The 23,425-nt window shown below is 43.5% G+C and overlaps 1 protein-coding gene across 1 annotated transcript; it reads right to left on the bottom strand.

Moving 5' to 3' along the window:
• Positions 1–306: 306 nt before the first annotated feature.
• On the bottom strand, positions 307–22,938 carry tesk1b (testis associated actin remodelling kinase 1b). Its single transcript, XM_041031237.1, has 11 exons — positions 22,740–22,938; positions 21,183–21,939; positions 10,762–10,883; positions 10,456–10,504; positions 9,278–9,424; positions 8,340–8,422; positions 4,719–4,809; positions 3,969–4,052; positions 2,908–2,994; positions 2,465–2,561; positions 307–2,375 (listed from the first exon to the last, which is right to left on the bottom strand). The coding sequence occupies exons 2-11, from the start codon at positions 21,372–21,374 to the stop codon at positions 1,261–1,263; spliced, it is 2,067 nt and encodes a 688-aa protein (XP_040887171.1). The 5' UTR covers positions 21,375–21,939; positions 22,740–22,938; the 3' UTR covers positions 307–1,260.
• Positions 22,939–23,425: the final 487 nt, after the last annotated feature.

A 23,425-nucleotide genomic window follows, 5' to 3' on the forward strand; every position in this document is an offset into this window, starting at 1 on the left:
TAGGGGCAGAAGAGGAAGTTATTAAATGATTTTTAAAAACAATATTAAAAGGGATGTTTTGCTGCTCCTGTTCTCACTAAACTCCACAGTTTTTTTTCCTCTTCCTCAAACTATCAGGAACTTAAACCTTCACCACACTGGAAAATACAGAGAGAGACATTTATTTTATAAAAGAGCTCATAGTGTCAAAGGAGCAAGTTCAATTTGAATGTTCAGTATTTGTTGGGATATTTCAGTCTGGAACAACATGGGGGCCCGACTAACATGAACAAAAAAAAAAAAAAAGAAGAAGAAAGAAGAAGATACACATCAGGAGAACATAACTGCATTCTATCTTTTTATTCAATGCCATCTTTAAATAATAAGAATCTGTACATCTCTTAAGCAGGTCTTTGACCATTCATTCCCAAAAGTAATAATGATATCAATAGCTTCCTTATTAACAACAGTAATACAGCTGAAGTGCTTAACCAGGCAACCAGAAGGGCCAATAAGAGATCATACAGCAACAAAAATAGTCATAAGAATGGTGTACAGCACACACTGTTTTACCCTTCCTCTCTCTCTCTCACACACACACATCCAGTAGCTCACACTGAACCATCACACACACTCACACATCTCCATGATACAGACACAGACCTCAGCAGTGCACTATACACCTCTTGATAATTAAAGACATTAAAGCAAAATTGCCTGTTCATTGAGAAACAGCACCAAACATCAAAAAACCATTGCAACAGTAATAATACTAAGCTTAACATTCCTCAATTCAGCATCAGCATCATCATCATCAGTCATAAGAATCTTTACATCTGCAAATATACAGGATCGAACCGGCTGGGCCCCAAAACTGGAGTGTTTACATGCTGATCAGTTCTGGATGCTGCCGATCATCATCAGTCACATCTATGCAGGCACAGCTGACATCTCACGTTGTGTGGTTCCCTCAGCCCAGCAGAGGGCGACACACAGAAAAACAAAAACAAAAAAACAAAAAGACGCCGGCTCCTTGACCCACAGCTTTCATGGAGAAAATGGAGCCAGTTTCTAAGCGCTGGAGTGTGTTTTAGGAAACCAATCTGGACTCTCAGAACCTCTCTGCACCAAAGAGTGTGTCTGGAAAATACGCAGGGTATTGCTGTGTTAAAATCTGTGCAAATTTTAAGAAGACCCACTTAAATTCCAGGGAAGAGATTTTGGTGCAGAGTTTCCACACGTGTCTTTGCTTGCGCGTATTTGGTGTTCAGAAGTCAGAGTTTATGTCTGCGCCCCCGGCAAGGCGAGTCCTGGCTCCAGGCTGGTGGTGGTGGACGTGAGGGTAGGGGAGGGCGGCAGGACCTTGGGTCCCGGACAAAGCAGCCCACGTGAGGCTGCGTGCTCCCCGTTCAGGTTCTTGTAGGGGTTTCTGCGTGGTGGAGTTCTGAGACAAACAGAGGGGAAGCGGAGACCGGCGAGGCAGCAGCCAGGACAAGAGATCACCTCCTCCTGGTCCAGAGAGTGACCGCTACTGGAGCCGAACGGGGATGAGCCGGCAGGGTCGCCGGTGGGGGAGCGGTAACCGTTGTTGTTGGTCGTGGTGGCAGGATTGGTGGTGGGGGTGCTCCATCCCAGCGGTCGACTAACGACCACATTGTTGTTGTCCAAATTAGAGAGGGGAGGCAAGCACGGAGGCCCGTTTGAGATGGCAGACCCCCAGCCGTTAGAAAGGGGAGCGGTGGAGGGTTGGAGCGGAGTGGAGGAGTGTGAGGGAGGAGAGGAGGGTTTGGAGTAAGGAGATGATGTGCTGTCCTGTGTGTCCGGAGAGCTGGTGCAGTCCATGGGCTCCTCCTCCCCTTCCTGGTCCAGGAGGTCCAGTGACAAGGGCTCAAGGGACAGTGGAAGACCTGAATCACCTGCCAGGTGAGTCCCACTCCCCTGCCTCTCCTTTTCTCCTCCTAACAGTGTGTCTTCCTCGCTTTCTCCGTTTGTCTCACCGTTTATCTCAGACGGTGACTCCTCTTCGGTGAGGACAGTGTTCGGCGCAGACGTGAGGTGAGGAGGAGGCGTGCAAGGCAGCGAGTGGCAGCGTCTGTGCCTCCTGGGCACATCGACGGCGTCAGTCTCAGATGCAGAGGGGTCGTCACAGTCTGGTGGAGGGGGCAGGGTGAAGGTCAAGGAGATGACCGACTTGCTGGGAGTGTCAAACAGCTTGATCTTGCCGCCTTTGAGGTCCTCCCTCTGAGAGAAGGGGTTGACCCGAGCGGGAGGTGCCAGGATAGCACTGGGCGGGGTGTCTGGGGGGTGGAGCATGTCCGATTTGCTGCGGGAAAGGCGAGGATCCGATGGGAGGCAGAGGGATCGCCGTCGCAGAGGGCCAATAGCTGGAGAAACGGCTTTAAAAGGAACAAATAAACCAGGGTGAACAGCGGCAATTTTCAGACACAAACATCAGTTTACTGTCAGGTGCCTGCAGATGACTCACGTTTGAGTGCTGCCTCCTCCTTCTGTTTCCTCTCAGCCTGTCTCCTCTCCAGCTCTGCTACGATTTGGGAAAAGGACGGACGGAGCTTTGCATTCATCTGACAGGAGAGAAAGATTCAACACTTTACAGACTGTTCAGAACCTAAAATGAGCTCATTCGCTGCATTTCCTGATTTGTTAAGTCCCATTTACACAGAGGGTCGACTTGACTTTTGCAGAAAAATGACTCTGGGGTTTATTCAAAAAGAAACCAACATATGCACAAGTACAGTACAAGTCTGAAAGGGGTTAAAATATCCCTAAACCTGCATCTGAAGTTCTTCAGACTATTGTGTAAATCCCCAACAACAGGCTAAAAGGAAAAAGTGAGCCTGCAGCAGAATGAAGAGAGAAGACAAGGAGGGAATAAATCATACATGAGGGACAGTCAGCTGAGTTTCTTACATTACAGCAGGCGATGGCCAGTTCCAGGAAGTCTGGAGGACAGTCTCCCACCATCTGCTGAAAGGCCTCCACATCCAGACCAAAGTCCTATAGGAAAACACAAAAATGTCTTTTGACCTGATTCAATAGATGTTTAGAAAGTGTTTTTATTATGAAAAGTGTTTTTAAGAGCCCTTCAAAAATTGCATAGCATGAAAAAAAACCCTTTACACCATCTTCTGTTTGATGCTGAGCTGAGCAAGGCTGTACTACTGAACGGCCACAAGAGGGAGAAACGCTTTTATGAAAACTTCAAAAGGCCTTCAATGAGAATTTAACCCTAATGCTGTGTCCTAAAGCTATACGATCCACTGCTTATATTCAGTGTGTAATTTATTATTTCATATGAAATTATTGCAGTAAGAATAAAACTTGCCAAACTTTGGCAAGTTTTGATATTCCACAAAAACAAGGCAAAAATTTGGGGTTATTTTTTGGTCTGTTTCACAACCGTTTGCAGTTTTTTTTTTGCTGCCATGAGCAGTTTCCATATTTTGTCTGTGCACTGCAGAGATCACACAGCACAAATTAGAAGCTGCTGCGACCACACACGCGCAACATGTGACTGTGTGAATTGTCATGTCTCAGATCACAGATCACAAAGCATGACATGCACTCAGTCACTTATTCTCAGCCCTTCAGCAGTATCATTTTTGGGAGATGCAATCTTCTGACCGAGATAAGAAAGTCAGCTTCCTGTTTGTCCAAGATGACAATCAGCTGTTAAACTTACAAAATGCGATATCTAAAATTTTTCAAAGTAATATCTGACATGGTGCAACTGTTGCTTAAAGTCACAAGTCATTTTGACACTTATGCTTTCACAACAGTGGTGTGCTGGAGACACTTTTGAAATACTGGAAGAAATTTATACAGTAATTGTTCTAGAAGAGGATTTGCATCTTATCAATAATGCTTTTATTATAAACATTATTTTCCACAGGTCACACAGGAGGCGCTCAATGAAATGAGATGTTGAGTATGTGATGATAAGGGAGCGGAGGGAACGTCGTCATCCGTACCTCAGTGCGTGGCAGGATGTCAGGGTCGGCCTGTATCCTCGCAATAATCTCACACAGGATGATCCCATACGCAAACACATCCACCTGCAGAGAGGGGAAGACGAGTCGATAAACAAGGGATACGCAAAAAAAAAAAAAGTAAAGATGAGGTTACATGAAACAGGAAGGCACCATGTATGAACGTTCACATAAAACTGGAATTACTGGTTAATTTCTGTTTACTGGTCATTCAAGTTTGTCTAAAAAATCTTGGAAAGTAATGCAAGAAAAGGTCAATTTAGTCTTTATCTCAGGCTACAACTGCATACACTTCACTTGTAGTCTAGAAATTTTATTATAGATATGAAGGTCTGAATATGCAAGTTATGTGGCCTTGTATTATTTTTAGATTTTTCAGACTACGTTCTGGAACTGGTTTATTCTTATTGGTAGTTTGGTGAAGCTCTGACAGGCTGAATAAAAGTAAAGAAACATTATAATCATCACTTAAATGCAACTCTAACAGGCAATCAAAATTTCCACCAAGCTATACAGAAAACACTAGCGACCTAGGCCAGAAAGTACACCTCTTATGTAACTACATTCCTGTTTGACTTTGACATAATAACTGATTTATTAAATATTTATTGCTTTATTTCACTGCCTGGTTCCTTGGTTTATTTGGCCAGCTTTCATCACACCCACTGTGGACCTTGAACTTTTGCAACAATCGGCAGCTGGAGTGTAATGAAGAAAATGATCCGTCAGTACCTTCTCATTATACACCTCTCCTCGGAGCACCTCTGGGGCCATCCAGTAGGGGGAGCCGACAACAGCCAGAGGCTCCTGGTCTTCTTCCTCACTGCACAAGAGAAGGAAGACCAAAGTTTAAAAGGATCTTTGTATATGAAGTTTTGGGAATCTTGAACTACAAAATATTCAGGATATTGCTTTGCACTAGTCGATCAACAGAAAATCATAACAATCGATTAATTGTTTATATTTAATCAGGCAAAAACTGCAAATACTCTCTGGTTCCAGGTGCTTTTTCATTGCTATTTTATATTAAATTCAAATCAAATATATTTTGTTTTTTTTTAACAAATGTGCCCTTGTGGTTTCAGAACTTTTTGACGGCCACTTTCACTGTTTTGAGATTTGATTGACTAAAAAATTACTAATTAACCAAAAAATACATACATTTTTATTATTTAACAGCACAAAATTAATTTAAATTAACTAATCTTCAAAGGCCTGAGTGGAGAAAACTGTCATAATGCTTTAGGTTAGTCTGAACCCACCTGATAGAAAAATGTCTTCTTCAGAATTAATTTAATTTAGTTTATATATTTTACATTAGAAACTTGCTTGATGCCCATCTGCTGTAACACAAGTTAGTTTCTTGTTACAACTGAAACCATTTTTTTTCAGCTTCTGAAATGAGAGCATTTGCTGCTTTTCTTCATCTTATGTGACAGAGAACAGACTGCTGAGAAAATAATCAACAGAATGATCAACAATGAAAAGTAATATGCAGGCCTGTGTAGCAGGATGAAATAATGAGAGATTGTTTCCAGGCTTCACCCAGCAGTGATACATGAGAAACAATAAAAATTATTTTCCTTTATTTTCCTTTCAGGATCTCTGCGGTTCGTAAGAGACTGACGATAACCAGAGATAAACAAGAGGTCAGACAAGAACAGCTGAGCAAGCAGGCATCACACTCCATTTCATTAATGCAGAACCAAATGAAGAGGGGTTTTATGGGGTGAAACGCGGCTTTGTGCAAATGTGTCTATGTTTGTGTTTGTGTGCACTTCCTTTGTAGAAACCACAGTGTTTTTCAGTTATGTGGAGATATCGTTGTGAAATTTAAGCAGAATAAAAAGGAAGGAACAAGAATGTGCAAGGACAACGTGCTTGCACACATGCCTGCATACACACACACACACACACACACACACACACACACACACACACACACACACACACACACACACACACACACACACACAAACACACGTACACTAAGCCTGCTGGCAGATACTTCCTCTCTGTGCTATTTCCATCTGCTACTGTGGGCTATGATACTGCAAAAAAAAAAAAAAAATACAGGCAGGGAAGTGATGGCAGAGGGAGAAATGAGACGCAGAGACGGTCATGGCTCTCAGTGTAAACAACATTTGGAGAAGTGGACAGACAGAATCAGGAGGACAGAAAGCAGCAGAGGGAAAACTGCTACAGAAAACAACTCTATGGAAGCGTAGAGGGCAAGAGCGACTTCTTATACGAGGGCCAGGAGAGATCCAGTAAGGCAGAGAGAGCAAAAGGAGGAGGAGGACTGGAATAGTTTGACCTTATTTGGAGTGCTTTTCCTAAACCTCCTTCGTCTCCTCTCCTTCCCTCCTTCCCTCTTTCCCTCTTTCCTTCCATGCCACAAGCACAGTGGTAGGACTCCAACACAAACAGACACACGCACACACACACATTCAAGAAGGGCTGTCAACATCATCCATTCTCTGGAAGCGCTTTGCCAGTGTTTGACTAAAATAAAAAGCAAACATGTCCTTGAAAATGACGGAACCACAATTCACCAGCTGCTTTTGAAACAGAAGCTGGAGCAAACAGAGGCTTCATGTTTGATAGATGCAGGAATGCAATAATGACACAGACACAGACATTTGGTCAGGTGGAAGCCGCAGCCTCACATGGAAAAATATCAGCTTTATCTATTTCTTGTCTCATCAGACGGATCTTGAAGTTTTGCTTTTTTTTTTTTTTTTTAAAGCAGAAATTTTGTGGAGCAAAGTTTAGTAAAAAAAAGTAAAAACCACCGAGGTTACAAGCTGCGTCCCTCCTCCCACCCACCCAGCCTCCCTCCGACGATGACGCACACTCGTGTAAACACAAAAGGTGGCCGGGCACAAACAGAGCCAGAGGAAACAGAGCACACACACACAGAAAAGGGCAGGCCAGGTTACAGTGGCAGCTGTCTGGTCTCAGCAAGAGTCATACGTTTGCTAAATGACTGCAGACAGAGCGAGGAGAGGAGCATGAAGAGCTAATGGCACATGAGTGTGTGTCGACTGTGTGTGTGTACGTGTGGGCAGGACTCTTGACACACTGGCTGCTGTGTTTGTCTGAGGTCAGCCTCGACGTCCCACTCCCAACAGTTCAGCTGATGCTCTACATCGTTTTCAATCCACTGCCTGACGGCTGATTTGTTTATGGAGGAATAAAGAAGACAAACAGTCTAATTTGAGTCATGGACTTATATGGACTTCGAAGAGAAGTGGGGTCAAGCTGTAGCTCGATACACTGGGCAAAAAAAAGAAAGAAAAACAGTACATTTGTGCTGAAGTTATGTCCTTAATTACAATTCATGTGATCTACTTTCCATCTTAGAGAAATTATGAGACAGCTTTGCATTTTGGCAGATACACTTATTTTGTGTTTTTCTTTGGTACAGACTGGAAGCAGGGGGAAGCAGCCAGCCTGGTCCTGTCCAAAGGGTCAAAAACAGAACTTCACACAAAGCTGTCAGAATCGTATCCCCCTGCTCCTCTAACTTTGAAGCCAAATAATCACATTTCCAACAATTCAGTTAGATACATTAACACTTAGATAAGAGAGTGGACATGTTTTTTTTGTCTGAGTATAGTTGAATGTTTTACTGCTTACACTTTTGCTTGAATAAAATTTTGAATTCAGGACTTTTTCCTTCTTTGCAATGGAATATTTTCCCCACTGTGGTATTACTATGTTTAGCTAAGTCAAGAATTTGGTCATCCAACACTATGAGAGACATGATGTCACTGGAAAACCAGCTGAAGAAAATAAAAATAAGAAAAAAAAACAAAACACATCAGAAGACAGCTGTAACTTTGCTGGTCATTTACAGTCAGCACAGGCCAGCAGTGAATTGATGGAGGGGGATAAAATATGCCACATAAATGTCAGTGCACATTAAACGCACAGCTGCAAACACAGAGGAAGAAGCAGAGAGACTGTGGAACGTCATGGCCGGTCAGATTAAATATTGACACCACTTCTGTGAGTCAAGCTGCTGTCTTTCCGACCTCCTCCCCCTCGAAACAAAGCTTGACAATATTAATAATAATGGTTCCATGGAGAGAGAGAGTGGTGTGGGAGAGGGGGGATTAACCACAACATGTGCCTGCATACTCTGGGGAAAAAAAAACCTGATCGCGTCTCATGGACATGACTCCAAGCTGAGGGAGGCTTGTGTAAAAACACTTTGCTCAGAGAGATATGACATAAAGGATAAATAAAGACAAAGAGAGAAGTGGAGGAATGTAATTTATGGAGCACGACTTATCTAATCACAGAGTGTTGATAGAGGTTTTGATGAATGGACTGTTATGAACCGACCTGTAATCTGGGATTTTCTCCGCCAGGCCAAAGTCTCCCACCACGGCCGAGCACACGCTCCCCTCCCATCGCACCAGGCAGTTCTGCACAGAGGGTCAGAGGTCACACAGATCACTTTATTACAGAGTATTTCGACAGTGATGTAAGGCCTTATTGTGCGGAGCTTTTTATTTGCTGTAAAAGGGTTTTAACAGTGGCTGAGAACTGCTGATGTTTCCAAACAAACAATATCTCAGCAGAAATGAACAGAAACGGTTCATTTCTGTGTTTTTAAACTACGAAGGGATTATTGCACAATGTCAGCCTCTTATGACCATAATCTCTACTCAGATCTGATTTTATAGTGACAAACAGTTTCCAGCCTGTCAACACTTCCTTACACTTCCTTTGTAGACTTACTGCTTGATTTGAATACAAGCATCTAGATTTTTTCGTTTTTCCTGTTTTGAACTGCTGGGTCCAGTTATGTGGACACACTGATGTTGATTTGTGCAAGGCTAGACTACCAACAGGGCAAAGCATGCAACGGTCCTGGGTCCCCGGAAACCTCAGGGGCCCTGAAAACTCCCAGTTCAATATCAGGCAAATAGTTTGTCATAATTTAATCAGTTGCAAATTTGTCTGGTAACACTGTATACACGACTCCATCACAATACAAACTGAAGAGATAAAGGCCTTAAGGCAAAACCTGCATTATTACTTTATTTATCTTGTAGAGACCCAGGTTAAAATCTAGTTTTACCACCTTTAATGTGTCAGGTTATCTGTGTTTGAGCATCTACATGTTAAGTGACTGTAGGTTAGTGTGCATTAGTGCATGTAATACATATGTATCGCTACCTTAGGAGCAGTGTCCCTGTGGTGCATCAGTGTGCACTGCCGTTCAGTGATGTGTGTGTACTGTACGTGGGCACTGACGCATGTGTGTTTGTCGTCACCTTGGAGGTGAGGTCCCTGTGGAAGATGCCCTTGCTGTGCAGGTACTGCAGTCCCCGGGCGATGTCCAGAGCCAGGCTGAGCCGTACGCTCCACGACAGGTACACGTCGCTGCCCAACAGCTGCTCCAGGTTTCCACCGTTGATGTACTGGATCATCAGGATAAACAGCAACACAAGAGCTTCATTAGTGATGCTAAGTGTGCGGATCCCGTTTTTAAGCTGCTTAAATTAATATGAGAGCTGCCTCCAATATTAGTTGGGGAAACTGGGACTAAGACTGGGTGATTATTACCATGATTTGTACAATATTGCTCAGGCCTATCTGGGACCTAAGTACATATCTGTTGCTGTGCAGCTCCTCACACGTGAGGATTTGCTGCTTGTCTCTGTTTCCCATCACTGTAAATTGAATTTCTTTGGGTTTTGGACTGTAGCTTAGAGAAAACAAGCAACTTGAAGAGGTGACTTTGGAAACTGTGATGGCCATTTTTTTTAAAATATTTTATTGTTTTGCATAGTAACAGTACAGATAGAAACAGGAAGCACGTTGAGAGAAGCATGAGGCATAACGAAAGGTCGCCATCTGGAAAAGAACCGGGGATGTTGCGGTTAGATGGTTACATCTTAACCACAAGGCAACCAGGAGGCCTTGACTAAAGCATAATCAGTACTGAAAATATTCATAAGCTGCAGCCCCACATTTGTGGAGCATAAGTGCGGATCTAATGTCTATCAACTAACCTTCTCAATAAGCTTTAATTCATTCATAATCATCATTTTAAAAATCACTAATTTTTTATTCACTTTGTCTGTGGAACCTGCTGACCTGTTGGTTCAATACAACACCATGAAAAGCTTTACAAACACTGCGAGTACAGGCGTCAGGATGACAAATCCCTGTCTCTTATCTCCTGATCTTTTTCCTTTTCACTGCTCAACAGGTGAAATGTCAGCTGGGGCCTCGCCGGTCAGGCCGCCAAAAAGTAGAAGCCAAAACAAGCTTACGACCTGAGATCTAACCACCAATTAACCTTTAAGAAACAATGGTCACGAGTATATCCCTGTGACAGCTCAAGAAGAAGAGCAACTGGTAATTTTTTTTTTTTGCTTTTTTTGTCTAATATCAGCACAACACCATTATACTCATCTACACATCAGCAGGGTAATTAGCGTCTTACCTCTGTGAGAGCGTGAAGTTGCCCCTCATGGACACACACTCCTATAAACCTGATGGCCGAGCAGACAAACACACCACGTTGATGACAAAAGGATAACAACAATTTCTATACACACACACAAAGATATTGTATAAAGAAGTCACAAGGACCAGATGAAACAGATCCGTCAAAGGAATAAGAAAGAAACTTTGAGAATCAAACAAAGAAATGAGAAGAGAACAACAAAAAGAAGAGGAAATTTCCTTTTGGATTAAATGAAATCCAGCTCATGTTAACAGAAATATGGGAGTCACAGGTTTCAGTTACCTGAGTATGTTAGGGTGCGATAGTCTGTTCATGAGCTGGACCTCCCTGAGCATGTTGGCTCTGTTACTGGCCAGGATGTTCATCTTCAGGGCCATCACCTGGCCTGACACACGATGCTGCACCTGAATGGAAAAAAAAAAAAAAAAAACCAAGAAGAAAAATGAAATGAAAAGATTTCAAAACTGCAAGTGCAACGTTGTTTGTGTAGAAATAAGAAAGCAGGGGAAATGATGCAGTTTAACAACTTTTTAAAAACATAATCTGGCCCAACAAACTCTCTGAAGCAATTAGTGCTTGTTCCACTTTTCAAATAAACATAAAAGTTGATGGAAAACAATTTTTTAAACTCTTCACAGTTCATGTAAGCGCATGTAACAGATGTATCGCTGACCTGAACAGGCCCGAGGCACAGTATTTATGATGATAATTTATTGAACATACATTAAATCACATGAGTTAACACTATCTGAAGTAAAAAATAAAAATAAATAAAAAAAAAAACACCACATAGTGCTGAGTAATATTAGCGCTGAGCTCAACTTATTACTTTTGGAAACTGGCCATCAAACATTAGCAGGTCAGCTGAGTTCCTTCATTTGTTTTGGCTGCTTCTCTCTCCCAGCCCGCTGCTATGGCGGCGTCTCCGTCTGGTATGGTAACCATGGAGGCGAGACGTGCTTCCCTTCAGGCTACGTGTTAGTGCATATTTCCCTGCCAGGACTTCCAAAGAAATGCACACCAGCAGTGTTACTCTCTCTGTGTCCACATGTGGCATTGAATAGAAACGTCTGTCGTTTAATTTTATTTTCTGGTTTCTTTAATGCTTTTCTTCTGCATTAGTACATTTCTGTGATCCAATATGTTTAAAGGGCCAAACCTGTCATTTCTTTAACTCTAAATATGACATATATAAGTGGAATTGTAGGCCTGTTTCACAGCTATGATCACAAACATCACAGGGGGTGGGGTGGGAGGGGTGGGGGGGTACAAGAGGCAAAAGTTTGAAGTTACAAGTGCTGAGCTGAAGTCAGTGTGACACCACTCTGGATCTCAGCTGAGCTGTGGATCTGAGTGGTGATGGAAAAACCACAAAGCCTATTAGAGACCAGACTAGAGTGCAGCAAGTAATGCTATTAACACACACATACACACACACACACAAGAGACGGAGGCCGTTCTCTTCATCTTAACAGCCAGTCAATGAGAGTCAATCTCTGCCGCACTAAATCCTGTCTTCACGGAGTCACTTGAGGACTTTAGCCTTTGGCAAAGTGCTCTACAACACATGCGTGGATGCACACATGAGAATCGCACACTGACACACATGTAACCGCGTACAGTAGTTGCTTCCTCTTGCGGAGCTGCAAGTTCAAGCAGAAATTTAAACACTCAGCAGGAGCGTGGAGGGAGTGGCGGACTAATCTCTGCTGCTCTTTATATATTTCCAGCGCTCAGAGGATGAGGCAGAGTGGTGTAGCTGCTGGACGGAGCTCAGTGGCTGATTAGGAGGTTTCTTTATACGCACTGAGCCTCCTCCTGCTTCCATTAGCACAGATTTATCTGGCAAACAGGACTGAGGGGCTGTGGATTTACATCACACTTGTCTGCCTTTTCTCTGCACACATCTGCCTTCTCGTTTATGTGAAAACACACACACACACACATTCGTTGACTCACACAGGCAGGTTACAATGCAAACATAAGCCAACTGCTGATGATGCAGCCTTGGTTAGAAATGCAAAGCTGCTCAGCCCGACTGTTTTGTCCCGACTGTTTTTCAGCTTCCAAACAAACAACCTCTTACGGGTCAGTCTGACTCAACACGAGGCTCAAGTACAACTTGGGCAATGTTTTCTTATTTTAGGTGTGTGTGTGTGTGTGTGTGTGTCTGTGTGTGTGGGGTGTGTTTTTGCCATCTAAGAGGCTTAACTCTGCAAAGCCACCACGAGAGGGATATGGTGTTTTTTTTTTTTTTTTCACCCTCACGCTTCTTCATGCCAAACACTTTACTGGTCATCTCCACCGACTCGCCACTGGAATGCCAGTGTCCACGCCTACATAAAGATTACCTCACAATATGGAGCAATTACACACACAAACACACACGCAGCAAACACACACCTATGCCAGACTTCATCTCACATGCACACGCTCAGACACTCCCTGAAGCTCTCCTTCAAACATACTCGGCCTTGTAAAGTACTGCTGTCAGCAGAGGAAAGGTCACTGGCGTCCCTCCGCCTCTCACTCTGCGCAGCCATGTCTGTCATTAGCCGGCGGCCCGATGAGGCAGACTGATGCACAGCGAGACAAAGAGAGAAGCATTTGTCTGAAACTGCAGATGGAGGATGCACACAAAGGGCAAGAGGGACGTGTTATAGCTTCAAAATATATGGGATTTTAAGATAGTTAAAGCTTCTTTACACAGAATATATGAAGACGGTGCAAGCAAAAATAACTTAACAGGTTAAGGATGAAATGGAGAGATGTAAATGTCTAATATTTGAAACAAACTGAAACTATGATGTTTTATGATTATTTAATGGGATTTATTTTATATTTATTGTATTTGTTTACATTTGTTGCCTAAAAATCAGGCAAACGGTATTGAAGACATGACTTGGTGCTAAAAATGTTAACCACAGCCCCGTTTGGCCAGATGTTCAGTCCATGTTTGTGATTATTTGTACTAACATGGCCAAAAGTATGCGGACAAACACTTTTCAGGTGTCCACATACTTTCACCATGTCGTGGCAATGCTCACTTTCAGCGAAAAGAGAAAACTATGTGCGGAACAAATTACATGCTGCTGCAGTGTTACGGAGGTGGAGTGTGGTTGAGTGTGACCACACAACAGACTACAACAAACACACACAGACATATACACACACACACACACACACACCAGAATGACTTTGCCTCTGGACACTGGGTTAGCTCCTTTTCCTCTTGTGGATTTCACGGTTATTTCACAACTTCCCACCAGCAGGGGCCATTGTTATCATTTCACCAGCTGAATGAACACTTTCATAAATCTAAACCAACTTTCAAATAAACCACACCGGGGTCCCCAAATAAACCGCGGGGATTATTGGTGGAAATACCCCAAAACACCGTTGGGAGACTCTGCAAAGCAATATAATGAGACCTAAATGTTGGTTGGGGTTTTTACACAAGAAAGTACCTAACAGCCAAACAGCATTTACCCCTCAAAAAGGTAAAATCACCATCATTAAATATATAACTGGACTAAAGCATCATTTGTCTCCGACTCAGCATTTTGAGCCATCACTTTAAGACAAAAACAGGAAAGCCTCAACCAATTTCACACGTGAGCTTTATGCTGAAGTGTGAAGTGAGTGTGTGTAAAGTCCCCGAGGGGGTGAACTACACTCAGTCTGTGTGTATGTGTGTTAGGAGAAGTAATTATCTCGATTCTATACAAAACAACTCAGGGCTTAAACCATCGCCTGAGGCTCAGCTCCCAGTTATGGCGCGAAGAAGCACAAGAAGTGTGTGAGAGTGTCAGAGTGAGAACGCATGTGTGCAGGCGACTGAGACGAGGCGCCCAGCCAAGCCGGGTCCATCAGTGGGTGAGCAGGGAGGTCCCTCTCTGTGCGGTCGAGCCGGGCTCAGAAACACAACCTGATCCAGGAGGTCCAGGTCCAGGTCTACACCCCACCCTCCCCATCCCTCTTCCACTTACACAGGTCTAAATAGGAGGGGTCACTCGAGTTCATGCATGTGGAAATACATGTTTATGATAACTGGCCAGCTGCTCACTAACAGACTGCTCTGTTTTTGTTTTTAAAAGTGTGGGAAAAAAGAGTAAGATGAGACTTTTGCAGGTTAAAGGGCCTGTTCACCCAAATTATTAAAAAAAAAAACTGGAAGTGGTGTCTAATCATGCGGATAGTTTTGATTTAAAGGGGCTCTGCACTGAATCTACACATGAAGATTGGTTTCCTCTTCACGGGGAACACAGCTGTGTGCTGCTGCCACTGATGCATCAGTGTCGTTGCTGACCTTTTTAAGCAGATTGGCTATCGAGCGTCACACGGCCAATCCACATTAAATACAGTTTCGCTGTCAGTGTCATAAAATTGCAATCAGAAGGCCACTGACTCTGTTTTCAGTGCCACAGCAGTCCCAGCCTCTGCACCTGACAAACAGCCAATCTGGGCTCCGAATGTTCTGCTTTTTCTAAATTAAGAATTTTAAAGGAATCATTTAACCGTGTTGTGATGAGTGCTTCGGAAGCAGAAATCCCAGTTACAGGGCAGTATTGCATTATGGGAAATATAGAATCCAGTGTTTTGGATTTTGACTCATTCTGGACTAAAAGTCAGACACAAATCTTGTGAATTCTGCGGCGTGTCCTGTGGACTGGTTATGCAGAATGACACAGATTCTGGAAACAGACGTTGCTGCTGAATGTTTTAAATGCCACCTCTGATCACAGTGAGCACCACTAATTTAGTCCCATTTATTTCCACTGTATCAGGGTGGAGGCAGAGATTTCAGTGAACGATATCCAAAAACCTGTGTGAAAGAAATCCACTGTGTGGCCTTGATAACACTCGAGATAAACGAGTATCCGCCTTGTTTCGGTGAACTGACTCTTCGAAAGCATGACGGGACAGTGATGACAACAACTGAGCTCTGCTCCGCCACAAAAACATTTAACCTTTTTTTTTTTTTTGATACTGGCTGGATGCACACACGCAAACACTGAGCTAGTTGTTTACCTTATTACAAGGGAGCGGCTTTCCTCACGGTCTAGCTAAACACTACTGCACCGCCAACATGTGGACGAGAGGAAACACTCATTGTGCACTGATGTAAACACATACACTGTCTGCTGAGATAAGTTTATAAAAAAAAATACTGGTAACCGTGATGGAGCAGAGGAGGAGGAGGAGGGATCTGAAAACAGATAATTGTGCAACTGTTGCCCAACACTTCTCCATTGTAATCCCAGGTCCAGCTGAAATATTTTAAGCAACTAACACGGTGGTTCAAGTGAAGACAGGCACATGACAGGCTCAGCGCTTTCGTGTTTGTGTGGCTGTGCGGAACGTAAACGGAGCTGAATACTTGTGCAGTGAGTGGCAAGGGAGCAGGCCCTGACTGGAGCAAGGAGGAGAAGAATAATGAGGGAAAAGTGCTGCACTAAGCCATTGATGTTCAAGTCTGCACTGGCTCTCCCCATACCAACACCACCATCCAAAAGCAACACACACACACACCCACAGACTCCTAATCCTGAACACTGAAACTGATCACAATCACCAAAGTGACAGCCGATGATGCATCGTAGTTTGTGTGTATATTAAACTCTTTTTTTCCCTCCTTTATTGTCTTTGCAGAGAGGAAACACTTCCAGCAGCCAGGACTTATTAAGAACTGGTCACATCTCAACACGTCCTGACGGGAGAGTCCTACAGTCAGTATCTCCTACTCTCTCTTAAACACATTTTCAAGATGAGTCACAGCTGAGCCGAACCCAAAACTGATAACATGGCACAGAAAACTCTTTTCTTTTCTTCAGAAAAATCATGTATTCAATAACACCACGGAAACCAGAGGAAGAAGGCTAGGGCTGCAACCAATGCTTATTTTTATTATTATTACTTTTCCAATTAATCATTTGTTAATTCTATGTGATATTTTGTGTTCCAATTGCTTTTTGGGGCAACCCTGCTGCCCAAAGAAATATTCAGGTTATTATTATATCAAACAGAAAAGCATTAAATCACATTTAAGTAGCAAGAATCTGTAAATATTTTTGTACCTTGTAAACGACTTAAATCACTAATAGACTATCATCACAGTACGATTACACTCAAAGTCAAAAAGTCGATAACACCAAGTTCTTGCCGAGCCGCTGTTGTGGACAGCAGATGAAAACTAGATATACACAACACAGACGTATGCACACTGTATGCACACACACACACAGTGGCACCACAGCAGTGTTTGGCAACCCATTTCCTTCACATTACCGCTCTGTCACAAGCAGCTGACACACACACACACACACACACACACACACAACAATATACACACATTAACTGTGCACATTGTGTTGACAGTATTTGTCCTCTGGAGACTCCTGTCTGTTTAAAATCCTCCTTTATCTAATTACTCTCTTTCAGCTTATCATCCTATCACATGTGTGAGCATAAAATGACCCCCCCCCACTCCTCCACCTCTACACTCTAATCGGTCTAATCACAGCTGGTGTGATCATTTCCAAGACGACTTGTTTTGTTATAAAGAAATTTCAGCCTTAAATGTTGCAAACAATCAAATCAGTGCTGAAATGATTTCATCTGCCAATGTTAACAAAAGAACGATGAGTCAGGTGAAGCTGCAAGACAGAACTCAACCTGTGGTGTGTGTGGTTAGAAGAAAAGAACAAAGTGTCTGGGTTTGTGAAGGTAGAGAGATGCTTTCAGACTAAATCATAAATTTGTAAAGATATTAAAAGCTCTCATTTTACTAACAGGGTTGTTTGTTGAATTAAAAACAAGACAGTGAACACACGGTTCTGTCTAAGGATATTAAGAAAAAAAAACCACACAAAACCCACTGTAAAAACCACAGGATGCAGTTTTTACACTTTGGTTTTTGCACAGATTAAATGTAATGTGTAAATTATTGAGTTTCAGAGGTGCTGGCAGGTGGAATATGTTATCTTTGGTTTGCAGCTTCAGACCGAGCACCAAAGTGATGAACAGTGTTTTTGAAACTGAAGAGATTAGAAAATATCCAAAACACTAACACTGATTAAATTTTAAATAATCGATCTTACTCTAACAGACAAGACTTCTGCAAAAAATTAAGCACTAGAGTTGCCTTTCAGTCGACTGGGACGCTCTGCAAGCTTTGAAAACAACGTCGTGAGATTTTCATGTCTCATGTAAATTCTGGAGAAGGGCCAAATGAGAACCAAATCCGATAAGAGGCCAGTTCTGCGTTTCCAGGTTCTTAGACAGCAGGTGTTATACGCATTAGCAAATACACCATCTATTATCAGAACAGAAACAGCTGGAAAATTACGCACTAACGCAGTAATCCAATTAGAAATCGAACCATCTTGTTTGTTGAAAAAACCCTGCAGCCCTGGGAAACAGACAGAATAAATAAATAATGACTTCCTGAAGTTAACTGAACCGTTGAGTGATGGTGCAATTTATTTGTGATTGAGGGGTTTTATTGCCTTTGAGCCTTCAGGTTTTCAGGTTGAGTTTGAGGCTGATGGAAAAAAAAGAAAAAACACACAACAAAAGCAGGAGTCTTGCACAAGGCCGAAGCTTAGCGCACGCGCATGCACACACACGCACACACACGCACACACATGCACACACACATACACACCAGGAACTTTCCTTTGAAGAATATTAGAGGAAGATGAAAACCAGCACCTGAAGGATTTGTCTTGACACGTGTGCTCCCTTCCTTTCTCCCTCTTTTTTGTCTTGCTCTTTTATATTTTTTCGGGTTGCACAATTGCACACTGGAGAGGTGAATGGCTGCCTGTCTGCCTGTCTGCCTGCCGCGAGCCTCCATTGATCTGCACTGAGGACTGAAGCTCAACAACAGCGCACACACACACTCATGGCGGGAGGCCAGAGCCTTTGTAGCCGAGCACAGGACATCCATCTCAAAGCCCAAGATGTGCAACATATACATTTTAGTGCCTGCTAAGTTTAATAAAACAAAAAACCTGAGAGAGGTTCTGCAGCAGAACAGTGAGGCCTGTTCCTCTGACATAAAGCAGGACACACCAACGCTCATCCAGTCAGCCCTGTCAGCAAACTTTTTAAAATGTGACTGATAGCTGCAGTAACAATTTTGCATTTATATGGCGTTATCAAAGGGCGAGGTGATCCACATCTAAGTGCCCAACTTGACAAGCCAGCAGTAAACATGGTCACATTTGCATGCTCATTGGCCATTCAAAGGGCAAAGAGAGGGGAGTGGCTTCTGAAGGCTGAGAGGCCTGAAGAGGCTTAAAAAAAAAAAGTCACAGCACAAAAAGTCCCATTTAATGAGCTCAGGTTCCACTTGGCCTTGCATTTTTAAGACTGGAATGTTCAGAAAGCACATCTAAGAGTTTTTAACTTCCAATTTATGAAATGTCACAATCCTGTATTTTCCACGGCGCTAAATATTTCACCTCATCTCCCCTTAAAGATGGATACGGAAGTATGAATCACTGCTTCAGTTTCATTTAACCTTTGCAGTTTATTGTACATTTCTGTTTACTTGTCATACCAAACTGTTGGCCTATCCCATATGTGATTACAAAACAATGCTGCATGTTAGAGACATCAAAAACACAGCAAGACATCCTGATCAACAGAAAATTCAGCTGCATCAATTTTGAAAGACTAATCATCAAAAATGTGCTGAAATGTTAAACAAAGATCGTCATCTAGCAGCAGTGACAGGTGCCCTTATACCCACATCACTCATTCAGTTTCAGATCCAAAGATCAAACAAATGCCTGGAAAGAGGAAGCAGAAAGAAATATATATATATACACATTTATTTATATACACACACACACACACACACACCACTTTTAAGCCTTGGCACTGCTCCTACACCCGTATTAAGGAGCTCCTAATAATCTCTTCTTAGTAACAGGGCGTTATCGTAGGCACTTATACCTCTTAAGTTTGTTTAATTTTCAGGTCTTATTGTTGAAAGTGAAGTGTAATGCTCACTTCCACTCTCCAACTCCTTACATGACTGATTACTACATCACCAACTCGGACGACTGAGGGAAAAAAAAAAAAAAAAAACTAGACTAAACTTTTGTGTTGAATAAAACGGACTTTAAAATATAACAAGTATTTATTCACCGACTTTTAAAGAGACGACATGAGACCTTGAACTCTGCAGAACAGACTGACACCTTTGTTTGACGCATGAGTGATATGAGAATTATCTGATTACACTCTGCATAACGGAGATAAATCTCTCTAAATTTCCCTCATAAAAATACATATGTGCACATGTGGCTACTTGCATATGAGCACAAGCGGAGAATGTGAAATAAATTACCCGACCCGGGCTGCAACTATTAATCATTTTCATGACTGCTCTACTGCTCTAGATCTATTCTATAATCAACTTATGTGGACTAATCGCACCATCAGAGTCAGAGTGGTGTTCACTGTGATCCTGCCTTGCTAAACAAAAAATGACATTTGTACTGAACCTTTTTTATTTTTTAAGAATACAAAGGTTTTATTCTTATTATCCTCAGTTTAAAACAAAATCTGAAAGATATTACAAATCACAACACCGCACAACTAAACCAATGAGCAAAGATCTATCTATGACGCCACTTTGAGCTTGTATAGTTTAACCACCAACCAGCAACCAGCATCCAAGAAGAAAGTTAATCAGTCATCAAACCTGGCTTAAGTCATCGCTCGCAGAGTGCAGCGCCTGATATTTAATGTCCAGAGAGAAATTCATTCATCATGTCACAGTCCTGGATCTTGTTAAAGTCTTGTAGAAAACCAGCTGTGAGCTCCATATTCAGCAGGTTACCAGGAATCTCTTAAAAAAAAAACAAGCTGGTTTACATCTTTCCCAATTCAGATTTTAAACACTACTGCATGAATGAATACTGAGAATTATTCAAGCCCTATAATGCTCAAGATAAAACCTGTGAAGCTTCAGCTTTCTGCATCTCTCAGTGCCTATAAATTCATTTTAATAAATTAAATTAAATGAAATCAGCTCAACTCATCATTAATGAGGAATTAGTCTCTGTGCAAGTGAAACAGCAGAGTGACAAAGGGATGAAGGCTGCTGGTCCCCAACAGAGAGGGGAGCGTAGGGTTACCTGCACGTGTGCCAGATCTACCTGTCCTGACCATATCCACTTACACACCAAAAACACACTGTGTCCGCCTTACACAACATGTGGGTCACTGCAAACACGTGTGGAGAGGACGGGACGAGAAGACGGGACAGTGAAGTGTACATTTACATCCTTAAAAAAAAATTATTCATTTATTCAGCATTATGCAGCTTTTCTTCTTGATGTTTGGTTTATGATGCGCTGGTTGCCATAGATACTACTCGTTTCAGAAATGGTGAGGAATCAGTTTGAGTCAAGTGAGTTAACAGGAAGTCAACAACTCACTGAGCTGTAGAGAGAAGTTTAGCTCAGGTCACACTCTGTCTGATCATCTTAAATAAACAAACACATACATGACATGTTTGACTGTGTTTCCATGGAGACCTGGAGGATGTGCACATTAATTCTACAGTCTATCCTCAACAAGACACCAAACAAGCTGTGCGTAACTTAAAGACAAGACGAGCATCACTGAGCATCACTGTCCTTTCGAGGACACACACACACACACACACACACACTTCCTCTCACCTTGAACACCTCGGAGAAGAACCCCGCGCCGATCTTTTCGCAGGTGAAGTCATCTAGGCGGGCCAGGCTGGACACGGCGCTGCGCAGGGCCCGGTAGGAGGACGGTCTGATCCGGTTGGTTCCGTGGACGCTGTGCATGGCCGGCTCTGCCTCTCCCTCCTGCTCCGGCTCGACCCTCGTCTCCATCTCCATCTCGGACGCCCCGGGAGGAGAAGGAGGAGGGGGCGGGGGGAGGACGTGGGACGTGTGCGTAGTTTAAAATCCAGCCCGACTACTGTTTACATTTCCCATGTCCGCTACAAGGCCACAGCGCAGGGCTCTCCGGAGGGCAGGAATGATAAACGCTCAGTGGGGAATCCAAATGTCGCAGCTGTGGTCAGCGACCGGTTAGGCTTAATTCCTCCGTCAAATTCCTGCACTGGTCCGGAACAGGCTTGTGTCTGTCTGTCTTTAACAAACTACGCAGCTGCAGCGGTGCATCCTGCAGAGTCAGTGCGCAGTTTGGGTGAAGTCCCTCATGCCGTGCAGCAGAGGAGGCAGTGCCGTTTTCTCTCTAAACTGTGCAGGCTGCTGCTGCTGCTGCTGCTGCTGCTGTCTTGGCAGCGGCGCCTCTCTCTCTCTCTCGCCCTCTCGGTTTCCTCCAACTCTGCTCCTCCCGCAGTGGAAAAGGCCGGGGCTCCCCTCCTGGTTCCACCAATTGAATTCTGGACTTCCAGTGCGCACAGAGCGGCCTCACTGGCGCTGCAGCCTATTAAAACTGAAGAGGGACATCGAGGAGGGGGCGGAAACAGGGGCGTTAATTCACTAAATCATAAAGTGTGTGCATCCGATGTGACCGACCTGCTCCTAAAACTCCTGCACGTCCACTCAATGCGCTGCCTTACTAGTGCGGTTACTGGCAACCCGAGCAGTGTGGCAAATTATTACAGAGAACAAAAACTATCCTGACGCTGACGAACAAGGCTTCAAGGCGTGCATGATTAGGCTTGATTGCGTCTCCCACAAAATTTTCCTCTGCACTGCCATGAAGACAAACATGATGACATTTGGATTTGCATGATAAAAACAATAACGCCGTTTAGGAAAAAAGGCAAACTAATCCATCAGAGAGTTAAATGAGGCCGTCTGATGTGTTATCTGTTCTCCAGTGATAATGCAGCAAGATATCACCACGCATTGTTACTGCCTGCACTTTGCACGCTGTCTCAAACTGATCCAATCACTCGGCAGTATTTAGATTATCTAGTAATGGTGGCTCGGTCACATCAGGGGTCTCCGGGCAGCAGGCGTGAAGCCTGCAGGAGTCTCCCTGATGCTCAGCAGAAAGCTGCGTGTCGCGGATCTTCCCACAGCCTGACTGCGGCTTGTAAATTATGGATGCCAAACTGAGCTGAGTTTGTGAGCTCGTCTGTCACGGACTAAAGTCCCCCAGAGATACACACACGCACGCACACATTGGCTATCAGCTTCATGATTCAAACCGAAAATGCTGACGCACAGCTGCGCCGTGATCGAGCAGAGACGCGTGCTTCCCTGCAAAAGGAGGGTCTAACTTACCTGGCCTTCTCTAAAAACAACCTCCACACGCGCCGGTGTCCTCCGCTGAGCCCAGAGCCCGGATCAGCTGCGGCGTCCGGTTACCGACGGCTTTATTTTACTAATTAATCATCTTTGTGCGCCGCCTTCACGCACACAGGCTTCTGTGGTTTCGTTTTACGTCCCCGCCGCTGCTCCTCTGCGCCTGCCTCGCTGTGGGTTTGGCTGCATGAAGGAAGAAGAACGGTGACTTTTGCTTTGCTTTATTGGAGGCGGCGAGGCGGGGCGGGTCCACACGTGATCACCGCAAAAATGCACCTGTGGGGGCGCTTAAACTGGCCCAATTCTCACCTATAGGCCTGGATGTGATCCAGTCTCCAAACTCTTCCCATCAGAATATTTACCTGAAAACTGCCTATAGCAAATCAGTGTTTACAGATTGTAGAGCCTTTACAGACGCTCTGTGGGTTCCTTGTGCGGATTTGTCTTTTTTTAATTTTAAAATCAGAGGGATATTTTAATGAGTAGGTGGAGAGTAATTTAACACAGGTCAAAAATGCCGCAAACCACCGATCTACGTGATGTCTTCCAAATAAATGTGGTCCAACAAAAACTGATATCTATCAAGCTAATTTGTGGTGTGAATCTCAAAACATAAATAAAGGCCCCTCACTCCCCACCTGCCTGTCTATAAACCTGCTGAGTGG

The sequence above is a fragment of the Toxotes jaculatrix genome, chromosome 23 (genome assembly GCF_017976425.1).
Source record: "Toxotes jaculatrix isolate fToxJac2 chromosome 23, fToxJac2.pri, whole genome shotgun sequence".
NCBI classification, from domain to species: Eukaryota; Metazoa; Chordata; class Actinopteri; family Toxotidae; genus Toxotes; species Toxotes jaculatrix.